General features: G+C 40.5%; 1 protein-coding gene across 2 annotated transcripts in view; it reads right to left on the reverse strand.

Annotated features, from left to right (window-relative positions):
- Positions 1-21720, reverse strand: part of Usp32 (ubiquitin specific peptidase 32) — a 157617-nt gene that overhangs the window by 10607 nt on the left and 125290 nt on the right. For both annotated transcript variants that reach the window (XM_006983183.4, XM_016001732.3), the window contains exons 26-30: positions 19659-19870; positions 14426-14610; positions 9555-9641; positions 8324-8444; positions 529-720 (exon numbers count right to left, since the gene is read on the reverse strand). In XM_006983183.4, coding sequence (XP_006983245.1) covers positions 529-720; positions 8324-8444; positions 9555-9641; positions 14426-14610; positions 19659-19870 — 797 coding nt within the window. The remainder of the gene's footprint in view (positions 1-528; positions 721-8323; positions 8445-9554; positions 9642-14425; positions 14611-19658; positions 19871-21720) is intronic.

Genomic DNA, 21720 nt, shown 5'->3' on the forward strand with positions numbered 1-21720 from the left:
TCCTTCAAGGTTCTAAGCTCAGTTATAGGATCTAGCACATATTTTTGGAACAATTAATTTCTCTGTTCAACATAAAAATCTTTCACAGAAAAGTTCATCCATTCTTTTTTAAAGATTGTTAATGTGTGTGTGCATCTCTGTGTGTATGTGTGCAAGAGTGCAGGTATCTGAGGAGGCCAGAGGTGTTAGATCACCCTGGGGCTGGGAACCAAACTCAGGTCCACTGAGCCATCTCTTCAGCTCCCAATGCCCCCCTTTTTTCCTTTGAGTCAAGGTCTTACTTTGTAGTCTGGGTTGGCTTTGAACTCACTATGCTCCCTAAGTTTGCCTTAAGTTTTTGGTGATCTTCCTGTCTTAGCCTCCTAAATTCTGGGATTACAGGTGTGTGCCACCATATCCAGATATAAAAAGGTTTTAAACACCGCTACAGAAGTACCTTATCCTCAAAAAGAATATCCCCAAAATCCCATTAATGACTTCTCTCATTTACACTAGACTGCTCCCATAGAGGCAAGGCTATTAACATACCAGAATTGGAGGAAGCCTCCAGAGGTCCAGCTTCTTAGTTGCCAAACAGTGAGTTTTACACTTGGAGCAGTAGTACATCTCATTTTCCCCCAGTTCCTCTTCACTGGTGAAGGCGCGGAGACAGCTGTCCAGGTTGATGGGCTCGGCCTGTGCTCGCCGACTCTGCTCCACGCTTTCATGCTCCTCTACAACCTACAAGAGGAGGAAATAGAACAAAGCAGAACTGTGAGGAGGGCATTTAAAATAAACACTGGATATGTACCATCATTTTTTTCTTTACTATGTATACAGTGTTTGCACACCAGAATAGGGCACCAGATCTCATTACAGATGGTTGTGAGCCACCATGTGGTTGCTGGGAATAGAACTCAGGACCTCTGGAAGAACAACCAGTGCTCTTAACCTCTGAGCCATCTCTCCAGCCCAGATATGTAGCATCTTATCAGTCATTCACTCGCTCTTACATAGTATATATATGTTGGGGGGATATAACCCAAACTAAGAGCCTTTGAGCAACACAATGTACAAATGCACACATGCACACACGCACACATTCACAAACATCCTATTAATAACATCCTTGACTAAATGTTTATTTATACAACTAGATTTTCCCTTTAGAGATGTGCCTCATGTAATTCAGGCTGGCCTTGAATTCACTAAGAATGTAACTAAGAATAACCTTGAACTGATCCTCCTGTTTAACTAAATAGAAATCTCCCCAGAACTGAAACATTCTCTCCATGGAGCTGAAGAGATAGCTCAGCTCTTAAGAGCACTGGCTGCTCTTTCAGAAGAACTGGGTTCAATTTCCAGTACCCACATGATCTACAGCAAATATCTAGAATTCCAGGTCCAGGGGATCTCATGCCCTCTTCTGGCCTCTGCAGGCATTGTATACGTGCACATAGACATATATGCAGGCAAAACTTCCTCACACAATTTCCTCCAGGAGGTGGGCAGGAGGCTCAAGACAATCAGGAGGCCAACAAACTTCACATAACACTGAAACCTGCAAGATCTTCAGCCTCCAAAGTGGTGTACAGCCAACAAACAACTGTCTGAGAAGACCCTGGCCAGCCAGAATGCTGAGAGCTCTTGACCTATCCAGCTGCTTGCAGATGTGCAACAAGCTCCACAAGTCAGGAGAAGTCAGATCCTCTGGAGTCACCATGTGGATACTGGGGACCTGAACCAGGGTCCTCTGGAAAAGAGCTACACTCTTATTCACTCTCTAGCCCTGATATAGCTGTATAATTCAATACTTGTTTCTGTAAGTAACCCCTTACCCATACTTCTGTTAGTAACCCCAATAAAAACCCAGGGGTTCATTAAGTTGGACTCTGATGTAACTGTTACTTTGGTCTGTACTGAGTTCTTTTTCTGAGGTGAGTAGGTGTGGGTGCATGCTGTATAACGCTGGGGAAAACAGGCGTGTGCCACTGCACGTGATTTTATGCTGTGCTGAGGAAGGAACCCAGGGCTCTATGCATGCTAGGTAAGCACTCTATCAACCGAGCTGCGTCCCCAGTCCCTGACCATACTTTCTCTTAAATTTTTTTTTCCAAATCCTTTGAAATGACAAAACAAAAAAACAAGAGTTAAATTGCTTGTCTATTTCACAATTTTGAAATCCTTAGGACAGTTTAAATGTGAACTAGCCTTCAACGAAAGAGCAGTAAGTAATTTCTACTTCAGGCAGAAAGACAGCATTAGAATACTGCACATGACAGAGTTAGGAGAAATAATATGGAAACAGGTGGATGAAATAAGAAAAGATCCAGAAAAGCTCATCTGGGAACACAGCCCAGAGTTGGTGGTGCACACCTTTAATCCTAGCACTCAGGAGGCAGAGGCACGCAGATCTTTGTGAGTTCAACGCCAGCCTGGGCTACAGAGTGAGTAGGACAGCCAGGGCTATACAGAGAAACTGTCTCAACCCCTCCTCCCCTAAAAAAGAATACAATATGCTAGGCATTAAACCCTAATATGTAACTCATTTGCATATCAACATATGTAACAGACTTATCAGAATACTAGATGTCATCATTATATGTTTCATGACTGTGTTTTGGAGGAGGGTATAGGAGGGTGAAGTGGATTAAATCCCTTATGCAGGCTAGGCAAGTACTCTACCACTGAGCTGCCTCAGTTAAATGGAAGTACTTCTATCTGTGATGGCAACAAAATGAAGAGCAAGCTTTAAAAGAGCATACATTTGTTGATACAATCTCTAATTTCTGGCCAAAACAATGGGGTCCAGGTAACCAGTATGATAAATAGACGTTGGAACAAGAAGGAGTTAAGGATGAGAATAGAGAGAGCCAAGGCTTCGAATGTAAATCGGCACTAGGGTGTTTGCCTAGGGTGTTCTGAGGCTCTGGCTTCAATCTCTAGCATCATAAAGAAAAAAACCAAGCACAAACAAAAAGAGCATAAAGGGAGTGGGAAGGGGTGTAGTAGGTCAGAGGAGAATGAAAGAAGGAAGGGCCAAGAAGGCAATAGTGAAAGATTTTCTCCCCCAATCTCATATTCATGCCTACAACCCAACAAGCAATCAATAACCATGGAGATGAGACTTAACTGTCTCTACTATGTATGAGAAGGCATGCCATCAGTGATATGGAGACTTCACATATGAATACTGACATTTTTCTTTCCAGGCAGAGCCTGGACTACAGTCCCCACAATTCTTGCTTCTTCAAAGATCCCAGTGTTCACTACTCCACTTGGTACCCCTCTCCTCCACAGGTGAACTGCTTATCTTCCCCTGAGGAGCTATTTGCTTTACTTGAAACTCTTGGGAACACTGGACTGCTTGGCACATTTTAGCCTATTTCATTTACTGCAGGTTTTCAAGTGAAACTTTTTCCCTACAAAGGAGGTAGCTGAGTCACAGGCTGTCAAGTATGCCAATAAACTATCAAGGTTAGAGTTCATTAGACAATCAAAGTTGGGTTGTTTTTTTTTTTTTTTTTTTAATGAGACAGGGTTTCTCTGTGTAGCCCTGGCTGTCCTGGAACTCATTATGTAGACCAGGCTGGCCTTGAACTCAGAGATATGCCTGCCTCCTCTGCCTCCTGAGCTGGGATTAAAGGTGTGCGCCACCATCACCTGGCTAAAGGGGAATTTTGTTTGGGTCACTGACTCTGAAAACAAAATTGGTAATAATAAAGCACTAACAATCTCTCTCAGTATGTCTCTGTTTCTTTGTGACAGGGACTTGCTATGTAGTTCAGGTGGGCATTGACCACCCTAGGTAGCCAGGTGGCCTCATACTCCTGATCCTCCTGTTTAAACTTCCTGAGTACTAATATTATGAGCGTGTGCTACCATGGCTAGCTCTCTCAGTATCCTTTGAACTGGTCATCTTAAGGAAAAGTGGATATGCTGAGGAAACATGTTGGCTGGATATACACACCTATAATCCTAGCACTCAGGAGGCTGAGGTGGGAGGATCACTACATTAAGACTAACCTGGGCTACATAGTAAGATCAGGTCTCAACAAAACAAAACAAAAAAATGTATCAGGCTGGGGAGCTGGCTTAGTTAGTAAAGTGCTGATCATGTGTCAGCCATGTGTTCACATGAGAACTTGAGTTCAAGTCCTCAAAAAACGAAAACAAAAGCCTGAGTGTGGTGACATGTGCTTGCAAGCTCAAGGGCTGGGAAGGCAAAAGGACAGATCCTTGGAGCTCCACAGCAAACTAGCCTAGCCTAATTGGTGAATTTCAGATCAACAAATGAGAGACCCTGTCTCAAAGCAAACAGACAAAATAAGACCAAAGTAGACAGCTACTGAGGAGTCACACCTGAAGCTGGCCCTTGAACTTACACTATAAAACCACCTTATATCACAGCTGTCAGCTTCGCAAAAACAGAAGTGTATAAAACACAATGATGTCTCACTTTTCATAACTAGTAAAATTTCATGTCTATTTACTTCATCAGGGATGTTTTATGGCATGCTACAATATAGTAGTAAAGAATGATGATTTTATTTTTGTTTTTTTTTTTTTTGGGGGGGGACTACCATGGACTATAAAGTTAGGTGGGGACTAAAAGACTGATAAAAACATTTTTTGTGGACTGACAATAATTAAATTTATCAATACAATTTCCCTTAATTTTTTTTTTACCTCCTGGGATCCATGGTTAGATCCTCTACTACTATTCAGACAATGTATTATTTATAAACACCCTCTTCCAAATTATAAAAATATAGAAATCTTTTTGTTTGTTTTTGTTTTTTTTGAGACAGGGTCTCTCTGTGTAACAGCCCTGACAGTCCTGGAACTCGCTCTGTAGACCAGGCTGGCCTCAAACTCACAAAGACCAGCTTGCCTCTGCCTCCTGAGTGCTGGGATTAAAGGCGTGTGCCACCATGCTCAGCTGAAATATTTTATATATTTTTATTGCTTTATTTTTATTTTTAATTATGTGTATGTGTATGCTTGTGTGGAGGAATGTGCACGTGTGGAGCTGCCTGTAGAGTCCAAGAGAGTTTGCTGGATCTCCTGGAGTTGGAGTTAGGTTGTGAGCCAGAGCCTGGGTCCTCTGAAATAGTACTACAATGTGCTTAATCACCGAGCCGTCTCTATGGCCCCATATGTATAATATGTGTGTTATAATATATATATATATATATACACATACATACATACATACATATATATATGTATGTATATATATATATATATATATATATATATATAAATTAAAATTTTTTGAGACAGAATCTCATGTGTAGTTCTGGTTGGACTGGAACTCTCCATGTAGATCAAGTTGGCCTTGAATTCAGAGATCTGCCTGTCTCTGCCTCCCTAGTGCTGGAGGCAGATCTCTGTGAGTTCGAGGTCAGTCTGCTCTACAGACTGACATCCAGGACAGGCACCAAAACTACACAGAGAAACGCTGTCTGAAACAAACAAACAAACAAAGTGTACAGAACTATGCCTGCCTGGCCTTTCACATTCATTTAAAACGAATTTCCTTGCTTTGTTTATTTTTTAGTAGTATGTGTATGTATGTGCATGTGCCACAATATGTGTGTCAGTCAGAGGATAATTTGAGAGAATCAGCTCTCTCCCTTTTACCACATGGGTTCTGGGGATTGAATTTGGGTTGTCAGACTTGGCTGTTAAGGGTCCTTATCTGCCGAGCCATCTCAGTGGCCCTTTATCCTTAACAAAAGGAAACCACCAGTAACAATATATTGTATACATGTATGAAATTACCAATAATTAAAAAAAAATTAACATTTTTTTACAAAATTAAAACCTTGGTATCTTGTTATGTAGTAAAAATTAGTAATCATTATTTTCAGTGACTACATAATAATTTATGTAATGAATATACCACATTTTAACCATACTTCTAATATGGGATAAACATATTTCTAATTATTTACTATTTTAAAAAATGATATATGGTGAACAGAATACTATTTTCCAAGGAAAATTCCTAGATGGGAAATCATTGAAATAAAAATATAAAGCAAATGAGTAATACTCTTAACTGTGTACCTAGTTCCTTTATATGACCCTCTAAGCAGGGCCAGGAATCACATTTAGTAAGAGCCCAGATTAGTCATGTTTCCATTCCCCAGCAAGATAAGATAACTCATTAGCTCCAGCGTTCCCACTGTGTAATGCATCACTGAACGTGGACGTGGGTGAGAATGACAGGTTATGTGCTGGCTCTTCCTGTAAGTGGATGTCCTTCTCAGACTGGACAACAGGCTTGTTCAAAAGGGGAAGAGGTAGAGAGAGCTAAGTAATTCCTTGTCTTAGATAGGACTGTTTTGTCAGAATAATGTCCTGTTATAAGTTGTGCTCACAAAGACTTAGAAGTCTATCAATTGCTAAAATTTTCCTTATTCAAAGAAAGCATGACTAAGTTTCTGAAATGCCTTGCTACAGTGAGCATGACCTAGAATATCTTTTCATATTTTCCTGTGCTTTTAGCCTAATGGTATTTTTCTTCCTCTGCCCGTTTTGAGACAACCCTGGCTGGCCTTGAACTTACTGTGTATTCAGTCCAGGCTTTGAACGCCTGATCCTCCTGCTTCCATCTCCAGTGCTAGGATTATAGACGTCTATTACCATGCTCAGACAAGCCTAGAGATGTTTTGTTTGGCAAGAGTCTACAGTATAACAGGCAGTGACAGTGTATGCTTTAATTCCAGCAATGGGAACTCTATGAGTTCGAGGCCAGCCTGGTTTACAGAGTTAGTTCCAGGACAGCCAGGGATATACAAAGAAACCCTGTCTCAAACAAAACAAATAAGAGTCCACAGTATATCCATTCTTAGCTACAAAGAGCTGGGTTTGTAGTGGTATATTTGGGGATCTAGACAGGGAAGAAGGTCTTGAATTGGTAGCCATCCCATTTCTCAACAGCATAAAAAGTCAGAAAAGTGAAGCTGGTGAGATGGCTCAGAAAATAAGAGGGCTTGCTGCCAAGCCAGAGGACCTGAGTTTGATCCCGAGACTCACATGGCAGGAGGGAGCCACTCTTCTCAAGTTGTTCTCTGACATCTACATAGATGTGCCTCGCCAAGAAATAAATAAATGTAATAAAAATAAAAAGCCAGACAAGTCAGTCACTACTATTAACTTATCTAAAGAGAATGCTTTTTATAAATAAAGGAAATTTCTGACAAATTAAGAAGCATATAATAAACCTACTACAATCTGTTAGAAACTTCTTTGATTCTGTTTACTTCTCTACTAAACTCTTTCTGGGTTTTCCTTTTCTTCTTAGATGCTGGGGATTTAATCTAGGGTCCTGAACATGCTAGGAAGTCTTCTGTTATTGAGCACTATCCCTAGTCTAGGAGAGTCTTTCTTTTAAGTTTCTTGAGCCAGGAGTGGTGGTACACAGCTTTAATCCAGCAGAGGCAGGGAGATCTCTCCATCTCTGTGACTATGAGGCCAGGTGGCTTACATAGTGAGAACCTGACTCAAACAAACACAAATCAGAAAGTTTTTTTGAGATAAGGGTCATTACTATGTGGTTCCAGGCTGGCCTGGAACTTACGACAATTCTCCTGCCTTACCTCCAGTGGTGGAATTAGAGATGTACATTACCTAACAGATTCTATTAATAATAATAATGATAATAATAATTTAAAAAATTATCTATTTATGTGTTAAGTGTTTCTCTGTGTGAGTTTCTGCACAGAGGCCCTAAGAGGGCACCAGATGGCTTGGAGCTGGTGTTACTAGGGGTTGTTATCCAGGTTCTCTGTGAGAGCCACAAATACTCTTAACTGCTGAGTCATCTCTCTAGCTCTTATAACTTCCTTTTAAAATCTTAATTTTTTAAAAAAAGATTTGTTTATTTTTTACTTATGTGTATTGATTGGCTTTCAGTCTGCATGTAGGCCTGAGTACTATGTACATGCAGTGCCCTTGGAGGCCAGAAGAGGGCACTGCATCCTCTAGAAGAGGAGTTGCAGACTCCTGCTATTAGCTGGCATATGGGTGCTGGAAATCAAACCTAGGTCCTCTGCAAGAATAGAGGTATTCTTAACGGTTGAACCATTTCTCTAGCATCCCCTATAACTTCTTAAATGCACTGTTTTGTTACAAGATTAGTATTTCTGAAATTAATTCCCCAATATAACTGATTCTAGAAGTTGAGGGGGAAAAAAAGCCAAGCAAACATGCCAGTATATCAAGCACCACAAAGAGTGCCACTAGTTGTTTTTCCAATTTTAGTTTGTTATGATAGAGTTAAGATGGGAAACACTTCCCATATAAAACCACCACCCCTTGGCCCGTCACTCACTCTTTCCTGTGATGTTTGATAGCGGAGGTGAAGAGCTGTAGGGTCCCAATCCACAGCAATACAGGCATTTCCAATGAAAGCTCTGTCTTCTCCACAATCAATTTTACAGCCTCTGCAAAATCTAAAAGGGGAAAGCATTCACAGATGAATTAAAATTTTCTCAATTAGAAATTACTCTTTAATATTTCTCCTAGCTTCATAGTTTGTCAGATTCTAACTTCAGCATCTGATAAATGCAGCAGTAAAAGTCAATAATAATTTCAGGAATCATGTTTATAACTTCAAGGCTTTGATTTTAAAAATCACTTAACAGTTGCTAACATATAGAAAGAGTTTCATGGCAAGTAAAATGATACAGAAACTAGCTGCTATTTGACATAAACTGACTTGAAAGAAATTATAAATTCATTTCTACAATGCTGTAAGCTCATCTTTTTGTAAACTAGCACCTTAAGTAAATATGTATACAAAATTTATAGAAGCAGGTGCAAGGGCTCTAATACCTATGAGACTTGGTTTGTTATTATGACTATTACAATTTTCTAAAAGCTGACTTCAGAAAGATCAGATACTGTCCCTGCTGTAACAGCAATGACCCATCAAACTCTTGTAAAACCCCAGGAAAGATGACTAGCAGGGTTAGTAAACCGATTATGTCCTACTACCTTAGAAAGAACATTTGGACTAATAATAGCCATGTGTGCATGACTGTAGTCACAACTCAGGAGGCTGAAGAGGGTCACTTGAGCCCTGGAGTTTGAGATCAGACTGGGCAACACAGTGAGGCTGCATTTAAGAAGGACCAAAAAGGGGCTGGAGAGACGGCTCAGCAGCTGAGAGCACTGGCTGCTCTCCTAGAGGACCCAGGTTCAATTCCTAGCACCTAAATGGCAGTTCATAACTTTCTATGACTCCAGTTTCAAGGGATCTGACACCCTCACACCACTGCACATCAAATAAAAAATTAAAAAGGACCAAAGAAAAAAAGAAAGTTTAGAATAAAAATGTTTATCACTCATTATTAATTTGGGGTGGAGTGAAATCTGTAAAATTACATGTCTGGGAAGCAAATTTGTACTCTGGAATTTACAAAGAAGAGATGGATAATTCTCAAGTTTATCTCAAGCTTCTCATTATTCACGATTGCATTCTAGATAAAGGAATCTTATAAAAAAGTACTACGTTTGAAACTGAGTCTACTGAGCCTTGTTGTATAGAAGGCGACTTTTACCTATACCATGGGCACCAGGCACAGGAATTTCCATCTTTCTGAACAACTCGGAGGGTGAATGGGTACTGATAGCCCATGCTGTCATCACTGGAAGAAGAAAACACAGTCTAAGAAGCATGTCTGGTTTGAGAGCTCTTAAGCTTATCTTGGAGAAGGTTCACTTTCCACAGCAGTGTGCCCATGCTAATAGTTCCATGATGCTCATCCTAACCCATCAAACACAGCCTTCAACCAGCCAGGCTGGACCATCTGAATCTGGTCACACATACTAGCACATACTAGACTGCACAGGTCTTCCTCTTTCTACTTTAACTTTTTTCTTTTTTTGAAAGAGAGTCAAGTATCCCAGGCTGGTCTCACACCATGTGGCTGAGGATGACTTTGAACTTGTGGTCCTCCTGCCCACACCTCTCCAAAGCTGAGATTACAGGTGTGTACCACTACACCTGGTTTAGGTAATGTGGAGGCGGGAATCCTGGGTCTTTTGTATGCTAGGCAAGCCCTCACCCAACTGAGTTACATCCTCAACCACTCAATTATAGTCCACATTGTCTGTCTGTCTGTCTATCTATTTATTTGCTTTTTGAGACAGGATTTTCTCTGTACAGCCCAGCTGTCCTGGAACTTATCACTACCCAGCTTAGATTCCCAGTTGTAGTACCCTTTTCCCTATCTTTCTTAAAGCTATACACTATCTTTAAAATTAACTTTAAAAAACAGAACAATTATGCCTTTAAAAAAAGATTTATGTATTTATTATGTATACCAGATCTCATTACAGATGGTTGTCAGCCACCGAGTGGTCTCTGGGAATTGAACTCATGACCTCTGGAAGAACAACCAGTGTTCTTAACTTCTGAGCCATCTCTCCAGCCCCCAATTGTGCCTTTTGAGTTCTCCAAAGTTCTCTAACAAAATCTACTAATCCTTGCCTAAACAAGAAGCAAAATATCAAGTTGTGTACCTTAAATATATACAACTCCTGGACTACAGGTGTAGCTCTGGGGTAGAGGTATTAAGGAAAAACATGACCCCCTAAAAAGCTTCAGACAAACCTTCTTATTAATTATAATCATGAAGCTTGGGTGGTGGTGGTGGTGGTGGTGGTGAGCAATGCAAGGGACACGTACTTAACAGCCTATTTAGGATCTGGGAAGCTTTTGTGGCACAGGAGCTCTTTCTGTATAACCCAAATGATTACCGATGGACCTGGTTGTGCATTGGCATGTTCAAAGCAAGAGAATAGCAACCAAGGCATCCAAAGAAAGGGACAGAGAAAACCAATCAGCATCCTAAGAGGGGATGGAGCAGATACTGAGCTAATATAACACCCTTCTTCCTTGTTACAGTTGGATACACAATTTTTCAATACTAGGGATTAAACCTAGGGTGTTGTGCATGCTAGGCTGGTACTAGATCACTGAGTTATATCCCTAAGCTTCCTTTCATTTTTCATCTGGAAATAGGATATCATACTAAGTTGTTCAGGTTAGCTGCAAACTCATTCTAGTAGAGGAAGGTCTTAAAATTGCTATCCTACTACCTTACCCTGGGGAGCAACTTGGATTATGGGAATGAATTCCTAGGCTTAGTTTCAGTTGGGATGTTCAAAGCCCCCTAATGGACCAAATGTTGAAGGCCTGGTTCCCAGCCTGAGGTATTACTGAGTGGTGGAGGAACCTTTAGGAGTATGGGCCTAGTAGAGTAAGTTAGGTCACTGGGAACATGTCCCTGAAGTGAACTGGGGTCTTGGTCCTTTGTTTCCTGTTTCTTGGCTACCTTGAAACAAGCTGGTTGTTCAACTGCACATTCCCCAACAAGATATACCTTGCCACAGGTGGTGCAAAACAGTGAGGCCAATGATTATGAACTAAGACCAACCCAGAAGTATGAGCCAAAACAAACATTCCCTTTAAAATCTGGTTATCACAGGTATTTGTAGCTAAACCTCTTCAACTCCCCTAGAACCTGGTTCTTGGTTTTCTGTCTTTATGTATTTTCTTACAGACACTTTTGAAGAGCAAAACCATTCGGTCATAGTGGCACATATCTTTAATCCCAGCACTTAGGAAGCAGAGGCAGACAGAGCTCTGAGAATTTGAGGTCAGTTTTGTATATATAGTGAGTTCCAGGATAATCAGAGCTATTTGGTGAGACCCTATCTCAAAAAGGAAAAGGAGAAGAAAAAAAAAAATCAAAATTATACAGTATTTGTTCTTAAAATTGTATTACATTTTATTTATGGGTATGTGTATATGCATGTCACGGCATACATATGGAGGACAACTTGAGGGAGTCAGTTCTCTTTTTACAATGTGTGTTCTGAGGATCAATACTGCTGAGCCATCTTTCCAGCTCTACTTACACCTTTGTGTCTGGTTTATTCCATTTAGTATAAAGGTTTTCAAGCTTCGTTCATGTCATAGCATGTATCAGTGGTTCCTTACTTTGGATGTAAGTAATACTGTATTATATATAGCACATTTTGTTTATCCGTTATCTGATGGACATTTGAGTTGTTTCAACCTTTTGGCCACTGTGATCCACTAAATTCACTTGATGGACATCAGAGGCATTTAGTAATTTTGGTTATAAATAGTTCAGTGTCTACTTGCAAAAGACAAACTTGGTATCTAAATTTTAACGTCTGAAGTATTTTTTCTTTAACCCACTCTTCCCTCCATGTTTCCACTCATACTACTAAAGACTTCACAAGATCAATGTAGACCGTTTTATGAAGTGCAGGTGATGAACCAGCCTGACTCCATCTTAAGGTCAGAAGCCATCTTATTACAAGGTCAAGGTAAGTTCATTCCTGTTTTATGTAGAACTTAAATTTGACCAGGTCTTGACCCATTTTCTGGAATTTGACATGTTCCACATCCTATACTCTGATCTCTGCCCTGAAAAGATGTTCTACCAATTAATTTTGAAATGTTCATCCAAGTTTGTATATAACCAAAATTCATCTGGAAATCCCCCAACCCTTGAAAACTTCCTAGCCTTGCATTTTTGGGGTTAATACAAACCCCACTTGCTCCTGTGTTGAAGACTATTTTCTCAAGTCACACTTTAGGGAGACAGCCCTGTCTGACAAAAAATAAAGCTCGCATAATTTGACTAAAAAAATTTGGGTCAGCTATTTTTACTCTTGTTCAGTGGGATTAACACAGTAGGCAGTGTTCAGTCCTCCTCTTACTCAGTCTCTCTGACTTGAAAAAATTGGTATTTTCCTCTGGTTGACCATTCATTCCTTCTGTTTGTTTACTGGAGACAGGGTCTCTCTATGTAGTCTTGGCTGTCCTAGAAATCACAGAGATCCTTCTGCCTCTGCCTCCCAAGTGTTGGTATTAAAGGCATGTGACCATTCAGTCTTGATTGGTTAGACATTACTGGCTGCTTCTTTTCTTTCCTTTCTGAAGCTCTGATGTTGAAATACATCAGGAATTAGGTCTTGGGCATTTTTCTATCTAACATTCTCTTAAGTAACAGTCCCTCACCTTAGGACTGTAAATATCTACTTGTTGGTGACACCTGTATTTCCAGCAAAGGACATTCAAATCCACTTCCTACATGCACAATAGCTATCTTGAATTTAACTTGTATTCCTGGCCTTCTTGCCAAAACCTGTTCCTTCTTGAATTTCTCATTTCAGAAAAAGGACATGATCAGTCACAAAACTGCTCATGCTGGAAACCTATCCTTTTTCTCAAAATCCATACCCAGTCCAGTAGCAAATCCAGGGGAAAGTCTTCACCCAGCAGTCCTTTTCAAGTTTAATCCTACCCAAATATCACTTCTACTAAAACCAAACATCCATTAGTTAATTTTTTTTGTATATTTTTTTTATTTATTTTATTTTACAATACTATTCAGTTCTACATAACAGTCACAGATTCCCTTGTTCTCCCCCTTCCCCATTAGTGAATTTGCTTATGAATTATCTGCAGGTTGAAGACTTACCCTAACCTCTTATCTTAATCATCACAGGACCCTCTATCATAGGAAACATAACTTTTTTTATTCTGTTATCACAGAAGCTACTTCTCATTGCCACACGAGCAAGAAAACGGGATGCACTCAACTTCGATAGAAGACACAAACTCCCAAAGGGAAACATTTACTGATCCCACAGAACCGTAGTAGAAGAGCACACAGAAAACAAGAAAGGTTCGCCATCTCTACCTAGGTTTATGAAATGACTTCCTGTTGATAAGGCACAGTATGGACACAACCCAACTGAACCATGTTATGGCATCAGTCTTTTTCAGAGTGCATTTTTAGATCTGTACACGTTCACTCTCATTCTAAATTTCAGAAGACTGAGATGATACATGACTTTTGCAACAAGAGAAGACAAGGACATTACTTAAAGCATTTCAGGAGGGATTTAGGTGAGAATAAAGAATGAAAAAAAAAAATCACAGGTAGCAGTGGTGCACACCTTTAATCCTAGCACTTAGAGGGCAGAGGCAGGCAGATCTCTGTAAGTTTGAGGTCATCCTGGTCTACAGAGTGAGTTCCAGGACAGCCAGAGCTACACAGAGAAACCCTGTCTTAAAAAAACAAACAACCGGGCGGTGGTGGCGCACGCCTTTAATCCCAGCACTCGGGAGGCAGAGGCAGGCGGATCTCTGTGAGTTCGAGGCCAGCCTGGGCTACCAAGTGAGTCCCAGGAAAGGCGCAAAGCTACACAGAGAAACCCTGTCTCGAAAAACCCAAAAACAAACAAACAAACAAACAAAAATTTAAAAAAATCATAGACATTAGGATAGTTAGTTGATAAATAGGTCTTCTATATCACAACATATTCATAGAAGTTATTCTTAGTATTAAGAAATCATAGGACTTGGCTTATTCTCAGAACCTACCAATCCTGTGCATGGTTACTAGCTTCTTGAGGTGGGAGAGGACTGGCCAATCGAGATACTTGAATCCAAACTGCATCATAGAGATCTTTTTTCCGGGTATGCACAGTACAAGGCACAATCAGTGGCATTCCAAAGAGACTGGGGCGATTCTTCTGAGATGACAGGAAATACAGTTCTGTCCTCATCTATATGTACAAACAAGAGAAGAGAGCTGATGAGGCAGGCTGCCAAGTTACAGGTATTAACGTGCATTTTCAAGTCAGTAACTACCACCTATGCAGCTCCTCTCAGTGCTTTTTATTTTCCAAATGCCAGATTCGGTTTCTAAAGACATATACACACAAGAATGCACACACGAAGAAGCCAATGCCCTCTTTGGTCACTGCATGCACATGGTGCGAAGAATACATATAGGCAAAACACACCCATGCACATAAAATAAAATGGAAAAAAATTATAAAAAGAATGCATACCACATTTAGTATTTTTATTGGGATTGTGCATCAAATTTCTGAGTAAATTTTAAGAGAACTAACATCATTTATGGGCTGGAGAGATGGCTCAGAGGTTAAGAGCACTGGCTGTTGTTCATCCCGAGGTCCTGAATTCAATTCCCAGCAACCACATGGTGGCTCACAACCATCTGTAATTTGATTTGGTGCCCTCTTCTGGTGTGTAGGCAGAATACTGTATACATAATAAATAAATGAATCTTTAAAAAAATATTTTCATTTAATCCAGTAACTTGATCTATTATCTTTTTATTTTTAACTTAAATTATTAATGTGTGTGTACATAAGTGTGTGTGGAGGTTAGGACAACTCTGTAAAGTTGAATCTCTCCTTTTTTATTACTAAAAAAAAAGTATTTTGAATCGTGTGTGTGTGTGTGTGTGTGTGTGTGTGTGTGTGTGCGCGCGCGCGCGTGCGCATGCATACCACATATGTGTCACATATGTGACCAGAGGCCAGAGATGTCAGGTCTCCTGGAGTAGGAGCTACAGGCAGTTGTACACTGCCTGGTATGGGTACTGGGAAGTGAATCAGGTTCTCTGGAAGAACAATACACACTCTTAACCACTATCTCTTCAGCTTCCAATTTTTATGACTTTAAAAAAATTGTGCGCATATTTATCTATGTGGATTTGTACACATGAGAACAGGTGCCCCTTGGAGTCTAGAAGAGGGCATGGGATACCCTGGAGCTTAAGTTACAGGTGCTTGTGAGCCACCCAACATGGGTGCTGGGAAATAAACTCAGGCTCTCTGCAGGAACAACGTGCACTCTTAACAGCCATGCCAATTCTCTGGTCCTCTCTTTCCACTTTTCTGTGGTCTTGAGATGAACTTAGGTCACTTGGCTTGCATGGCAAGCACCCTTATTCACTGAACCATCTTACTGACCCTATTACTTTAAGTTGTTTAACATTTTATTTATTTATTTGTATGGGTATTTTGTCTGCATGCATGTATGTTTACCACTTGTGGACCTGGTGCCTGTAGAGTCAGACAAGGCTATCAGATCCTCTGGGACTAGAGTTGCAGGCAGTTGTGTCACCATTTTTTTAAAGTCATAAAAATTGGAAGCTGAAGAGATAGTGGTTAAGAGTGTGTAATTAGTAAATTCAATCTTATGTGGCAAAGAGTTTTTGCATTATGTAATTGAGAGTCTTCTCTCCTCTCTAAATTCTTTCATTTATTTTTAAAAAAGAATTCATATTATTTTTACTTGTATGTATATGTGTGTCTCTGTGAAATGTATGCCATATATGTTCAGTTACTAGTAGAGGCCAAAAGAGGACACTAGATACCCTGGAGCTAGATTTACAAGAGGCTGTGAGCCAGTGACATGGGTGCTAGGTACCAAACTCTGGTCTTTTGGAAGTGCGGCAAACACTTTTTTTTTTTTTTTTTTTTGTGATATATATTTTTTATTTTACAATACCATTCAGTTCTACATATCAGCCATGGGTTCCCCTATTCTCCCCCCTCCCACGCCCTCCCCTTACCCCCAGCCCACCCTCCATTCCCACCTCCTCCAGGACAAGTCCTCCCTCGAGGACTGTGATCAACTTGGTAGACTCAGTCCAGGGAGGTCCAGTCCCTTCCTCCCAGACTAAGCCAAGTGTCCCTGCATAAGTTCCTGATGGCAAACACTTTTTAACTGCTGATTAAATCATTTCTCCAGCCCCAAGCTGAAGGTCTTTAATATGAGATCATATGACATAAAGAAACCAAGTAAGAGAATGGCAGACACAGAGGGAAAGTTCAGATGAACAGGCAGGAAACGCAGTTAGGTAGCCACAAGCTAAGGAGGGCTCAGAAATACAAGGAAAAATGGGCCAAGAAGAGTCCCCTAGTCTTTGGAGGGGGACAGCTCTGTTGGTATCTTCATTTTGGACTTCTGGTCTCTAGACTGTAAAGGAATTTCTATTAAGCCATAGTTTGTTTTAATTTGTTACAAAAGTCCTTGGAAATTAACATAGTACCTTACCTATAATTTCATTTCTCTTGTTATAATTAATGTACTTATTTTTTTAACACACTAATTTTGTTTCTCCATAAAGCTCATTTCCTTTTCCTTTCTAATTTCCCTTTAAATATTTTTAAAAACATATTATTTTTATTTTACGTTCATTGGTGTTTTGCCTGTATATATGTCTGTATGAGAGTACTGGAACTGGAGTTACAGACAGTTGTGAGCTGCCATGTAGGAGCAGGGCATAGAACCTGGGTCCTCTGGAAGAGCAGCCAGTGCTCTTAACTGTTGAGCCATCTCTCCAGGCCGACTTTTTCTTTTTTTGAAACACTCTTATTATGTAGGCCACGGCTGGCCTGGAACTCAAGGTCATCCTGTTTCAGCAACTTAAGTGCTAAGATTACAGCTATGTATCAATGACTTTTCTTTTCTCTCTTTTTTTAAAGATTTATTTTATTATGTATACAGTGTTCTGCCTGCATGTATGCCTGCCTACAGGTCACAAGAGGGCGCCAGATCTCATTACAGATGGTTGTGAGCCACCATGTGGGTGCTGGGAATTGAACTCAGGACCTCTGGAAGGACAACCAGTGTTTTTAACCGCTGAGCCAACTCTCCAGCCCGACTTTTATTTTCTTATATGAGCAGGGGAGTACATTTTAGCCAACAAACATAATAAATGAGAATTTGAGAACCTACTGTGATTATTTCTCTTGTTCTTTCTCCTCTGCCCTAGACTAGTTATCAGTGCTAGAGATTAAGCCCTGGACTCTTTCATTCTAGGCAAATACTCTACTACTAAATAATACCCCTAGCCCCAGAGTGAATTATGAACAGTACAGGAATAACTAATGGCTCTTAGAAATTACCTATCAACCCAACTCTCTTTTTTTTTTTTTCCCCCCCCGAGACAGGGTTTCTCTGTGTAGCTTTGCACCTTTCCTGGGACTCACTTGGTAGTCCAGGCTGGCCTCGAACTCACAGAGATCCGCCTGCCTCTGCCTCCCGAGTGCTGGGATTAAAGGCGTGCGCCACCACCGCCCGGCTGTCAACCCAACTCTTTTACTTATTTTATTTTTTTGAGACAGGGTCTCTAGTCATGGCTGGCCTGAAACTCCCAGATATCCGCCTGCCCCTGCCTCCTGAGTACTGGTATTAAGTGTGTGCCCACTCCAACTCTATTTTATAAAATGATGATAGCAAAGCTCAAAGGGCTCAATGGCTATTTAGTAGCAGGATTAGAGCCATAATATAGTTGCTCAGTTACTAGCCCAATTGCTCGTTCTCCTTTTCTGAGTACCCAACTATACCTCCATCACTTACTTATCAGTTTTCTTTTTTTCTTTTTTCTTTTTCATGTGTGTGTGAGTGCATGTGTAGGACCAAGGTTGATGTTGGAAACAACCCTTGATCATTCTTTTACGTTGTTTTATCGAGAAAGGGCTTCTCTGTGTAGCTTTGGCTGTCCTCAAACTGTCTCTGTAGACTAGGCTGACCTCTGAACTCAAAAGGACATGCCTGCCTCTGTCTCTCAGAGGCACCACCATAGCCCAATATCCTTGACCACTCTTAAACCTGTTAATCGAGGCAGGTTCTCTTAATTAAATCTGGATTTGCAATACAGCTGGTCTTGCTAACCAGTTTATCCTGGGGATTTCCTGTCTCTGTCTTTTGAGCTGAAATGACAAGTTGGCCAAGACCCAACCTGGCATTTACACAGGCTCTGGGAATCCAAACTCTTAACTTGTCCTCAAGCTTGCTTGGCAAGTGCTGTAACCACTGAGCCATCTTATTAACCTCCTCCTTCCAAATCTTAAAAAAAAAGGGGGGGTGGGGGAAGACTTGGAGAGATGGCTCAGCAGTTAAGAGCATTGACTGTTCTTCCAGAGGACCCGGGATCAATTCCTAGCACCCACACAGCAGCTCACAACTGTCTGTAACTCTAAGATTAGACAAACATGCAGGCAAAACACCCAAGCACATGAAGTACAAATAAATTTAAAAAGGTTTATTTTTATTTTACGTATATGGGTGTTTTTCCTGCATATATGTCTGTGTACCACATGCATGCAGTGCCCATGGAGGCCAGAAGAGGACACTGGGTCTCCTGGAACTATAGTTACAATACATAAGCTGCTAGTGCTCTTAATGAATGAATCACCTCTCCAGTCCCACCCTCATTTTTTTTTTTAATTAGAAAGGGAGGAATTACAAAAAAAAAAAAAAAAAAAAAAACCAAAAAACTTGTCAGAGAACATTTTTGTGTCCTCCAAAAAACACACAGTGACAATAATAAACCTTTCCAAAGGTGTTCACATTTACATGGCAGAGATAAGTCTACACACGGAGGACACATACTCTGGAAGAAAGCGTACTTGGGTGTACCGGCTGGCCAGCTCACTCTTATCTCTTGTATGTCTGAGACGAGGTCTCAGTATTTAGCTCAAGTTAGCCTTTCCTTGCTATGTAACCTAGGCTGGCCTCCAAATCCTGATTCTCCTGCCTCAGCCTCTCCAGTGCTGGGATTGCAGGTGTGCAACACCTTCCATTTATCATTCTGCTGCCTCTTAACAGTAAGGAATGTCATTTCATATAATAGAAGTCACACATGACAAGGAATCCTGGTTCTAACACTTACATAAGCATATAGGATAGAATGAGTACATTTACGAAAGATGTGGAAGAGACAAAATGGTTGCATTTCACCAGTGATAGTTGATAGGACCAATAATAACTTGCCCAACATTTAACTAACCATTTTTCGATGGACTGCAATGATGTAGCCTGTAAATGGGTCATCAGGAAGAGGTGGCATATGACCATTCACCACTCCATTTGTGACGTTCTTCTCAGTTCCACATGGTACAACTGTACTTGGCATTCCATTGGGGATGAATATAGGTCGAGGCAGGTCTCCATTGGTAGTCAGGGTGAACAGTCCATTTGTAGATGGAGAAGAGGAGCAATCTATAAATTTAGAGATGTGCACAGTATCATAACCTTGTATCACCATCATCTTTTTCTTTTCTCAAGTATTATAAGTGTTTTGAACATTGACAGTGTAGACTCCCCTAATTCAGGACAGGGAAAACTCACAGACCAACAAACAATTCTATTTGTTGGTAAATTTAAAGTCTAGAATTTATTTTATTTTTATTTATTTGTTTTTTTCAAGACAGGGTTTCTCTGTGTTGTTTTGGTGCCTGTCCTGGATCTCACTCTGTAGACTAGGCTGGCCTCGAACTCACAGAGATCTGCCTGCCTCTGCTTCCCGAGTGCTGGGATTAAAGGCATGCACCACCACCACCCTAGAATTTACTTTTATAACTCACACTCATGACTAAAGGACAAAGAAAGCGAAGTGTGGTAACCGTTATGTAGTGCTTCTGCAACAATCCCAAGAGTATCATGTGGAACACAAACATCTCTACCATTTTCTCTTTCCTCTAAAAATTCCCTATTCTCAAAATATTCTATTCAATCTGGCCCTAAGCCAACTGATGATTTTTAAATGAAAACAAAGATAAAAATGCATTCCCCTAGTGACCAAGGCTTAGTCTAAATAACTACATTTCAAGTGCTCAATAGTCCATGCAAGTGATGGATACTGTACTGGAGAACAGAGATGCTAGTTTCCATCATTGCAAAGTCCCATCAAACGGAGACATTCTAAATAGAGAACATGAAATTATCTACTAACTCACCATCACCATAACTGTTACATGCCAGTGAAAGGAGCTTCACTTCTTATGAAGTCCTTTATAGTAGGACAATTAACCTAATAGTAAGCTGTCAAGGAAGAATCCCTGGGCATAATGGTTTACACTTATAATCTCTGCACTTGGAAGTGAGAGGCAGGAGGATCATGAGTTTGATGGTATCTTGGACTGAACAGTGAGATCTGGGCAAATCTGAGATACACAGTGTTAACAATTGTGTCAAAAAACTAAGGGCTATACTGTATATCATTTTTCCTCCCAACTGAAACATTTTCCCAAGAGGAAAGGGGAAGGCTCAGGAGACCAGGCAACAAATAAAATGTCACATGTCTGACAAAGTGGGAACTTGTGAAACTCTGGGAGGCCCCTTTATAGCATTATAAAAGCAGTAAATAAGTGTGGGGAAGGAGACTCTGAACAGCTCAGATGCTGGTGTAGAGATTTCTCGAACTGTGGGAGCTGCTTCAAGCTGTGCAAAGGGCTCCAGGGATACAGATTTCTTGAGTCCTCATTAGAGTTATGGAGGGCTTCTTGGTGATGAGCTGCTTTTTTGAGTCACCTCTGCTCCTGTCAGTAACCCCTCACCCATATTCCTGTGAGTAACCCCATACAAACTCACTGGTTCACCAAACTGGACTTTAGTGCAGTCATTACCTCTGACCTCATGCTTTTACTTTTTGGGGTGAGTAGACATGTGTATGTGGGATCTTCTCAGGAAAATACTCTTGCACAAAATGCTACCAAGAGGTATAATATAACACTGACCTAGCATGTCTAAGACCTTAGGTTAGACACGTAGCACCACAACAAAAGGACAAAGTATATGAAGCCCAAAGGACTGAATGACCAACCATATTAAGGCATGTGTAATAACCAGACAGACAAATTCCTATTTACTAAATTTATTGTTTATATTTTCTGATAGTATGTTCTTTTCATACTATTTGTGCCATCTTACCATTACAAAAAGAGTTAAAAGAGATGTGAATATTAATAGTATATATATGAGCGAAGAGCTACCTACTTAGCTTGCTTATTTACCGGTTCTGAACTTTAGAGTCCTCATCAATCAAAAGAAAAATCTGAGTCAAATGATTA

The sequence above is a fragment of the Peromyscus maniculatus genome, chromosome 8 (genome assembly GCF_049852395.1).
Source record: "Peromyscus maniculatus bairdii isolate BWxNUB_F1_BW_parent chromosome 8, HU_Pman_BW_mat_3.1, whole genome shotgun sequence".
Lineage (NCBI taxonomy): Eukaryota > Metazoa > Chordata > Mammalia > Rodentia > Cricetidae > Peromyscus > Peromyscus maniculatus.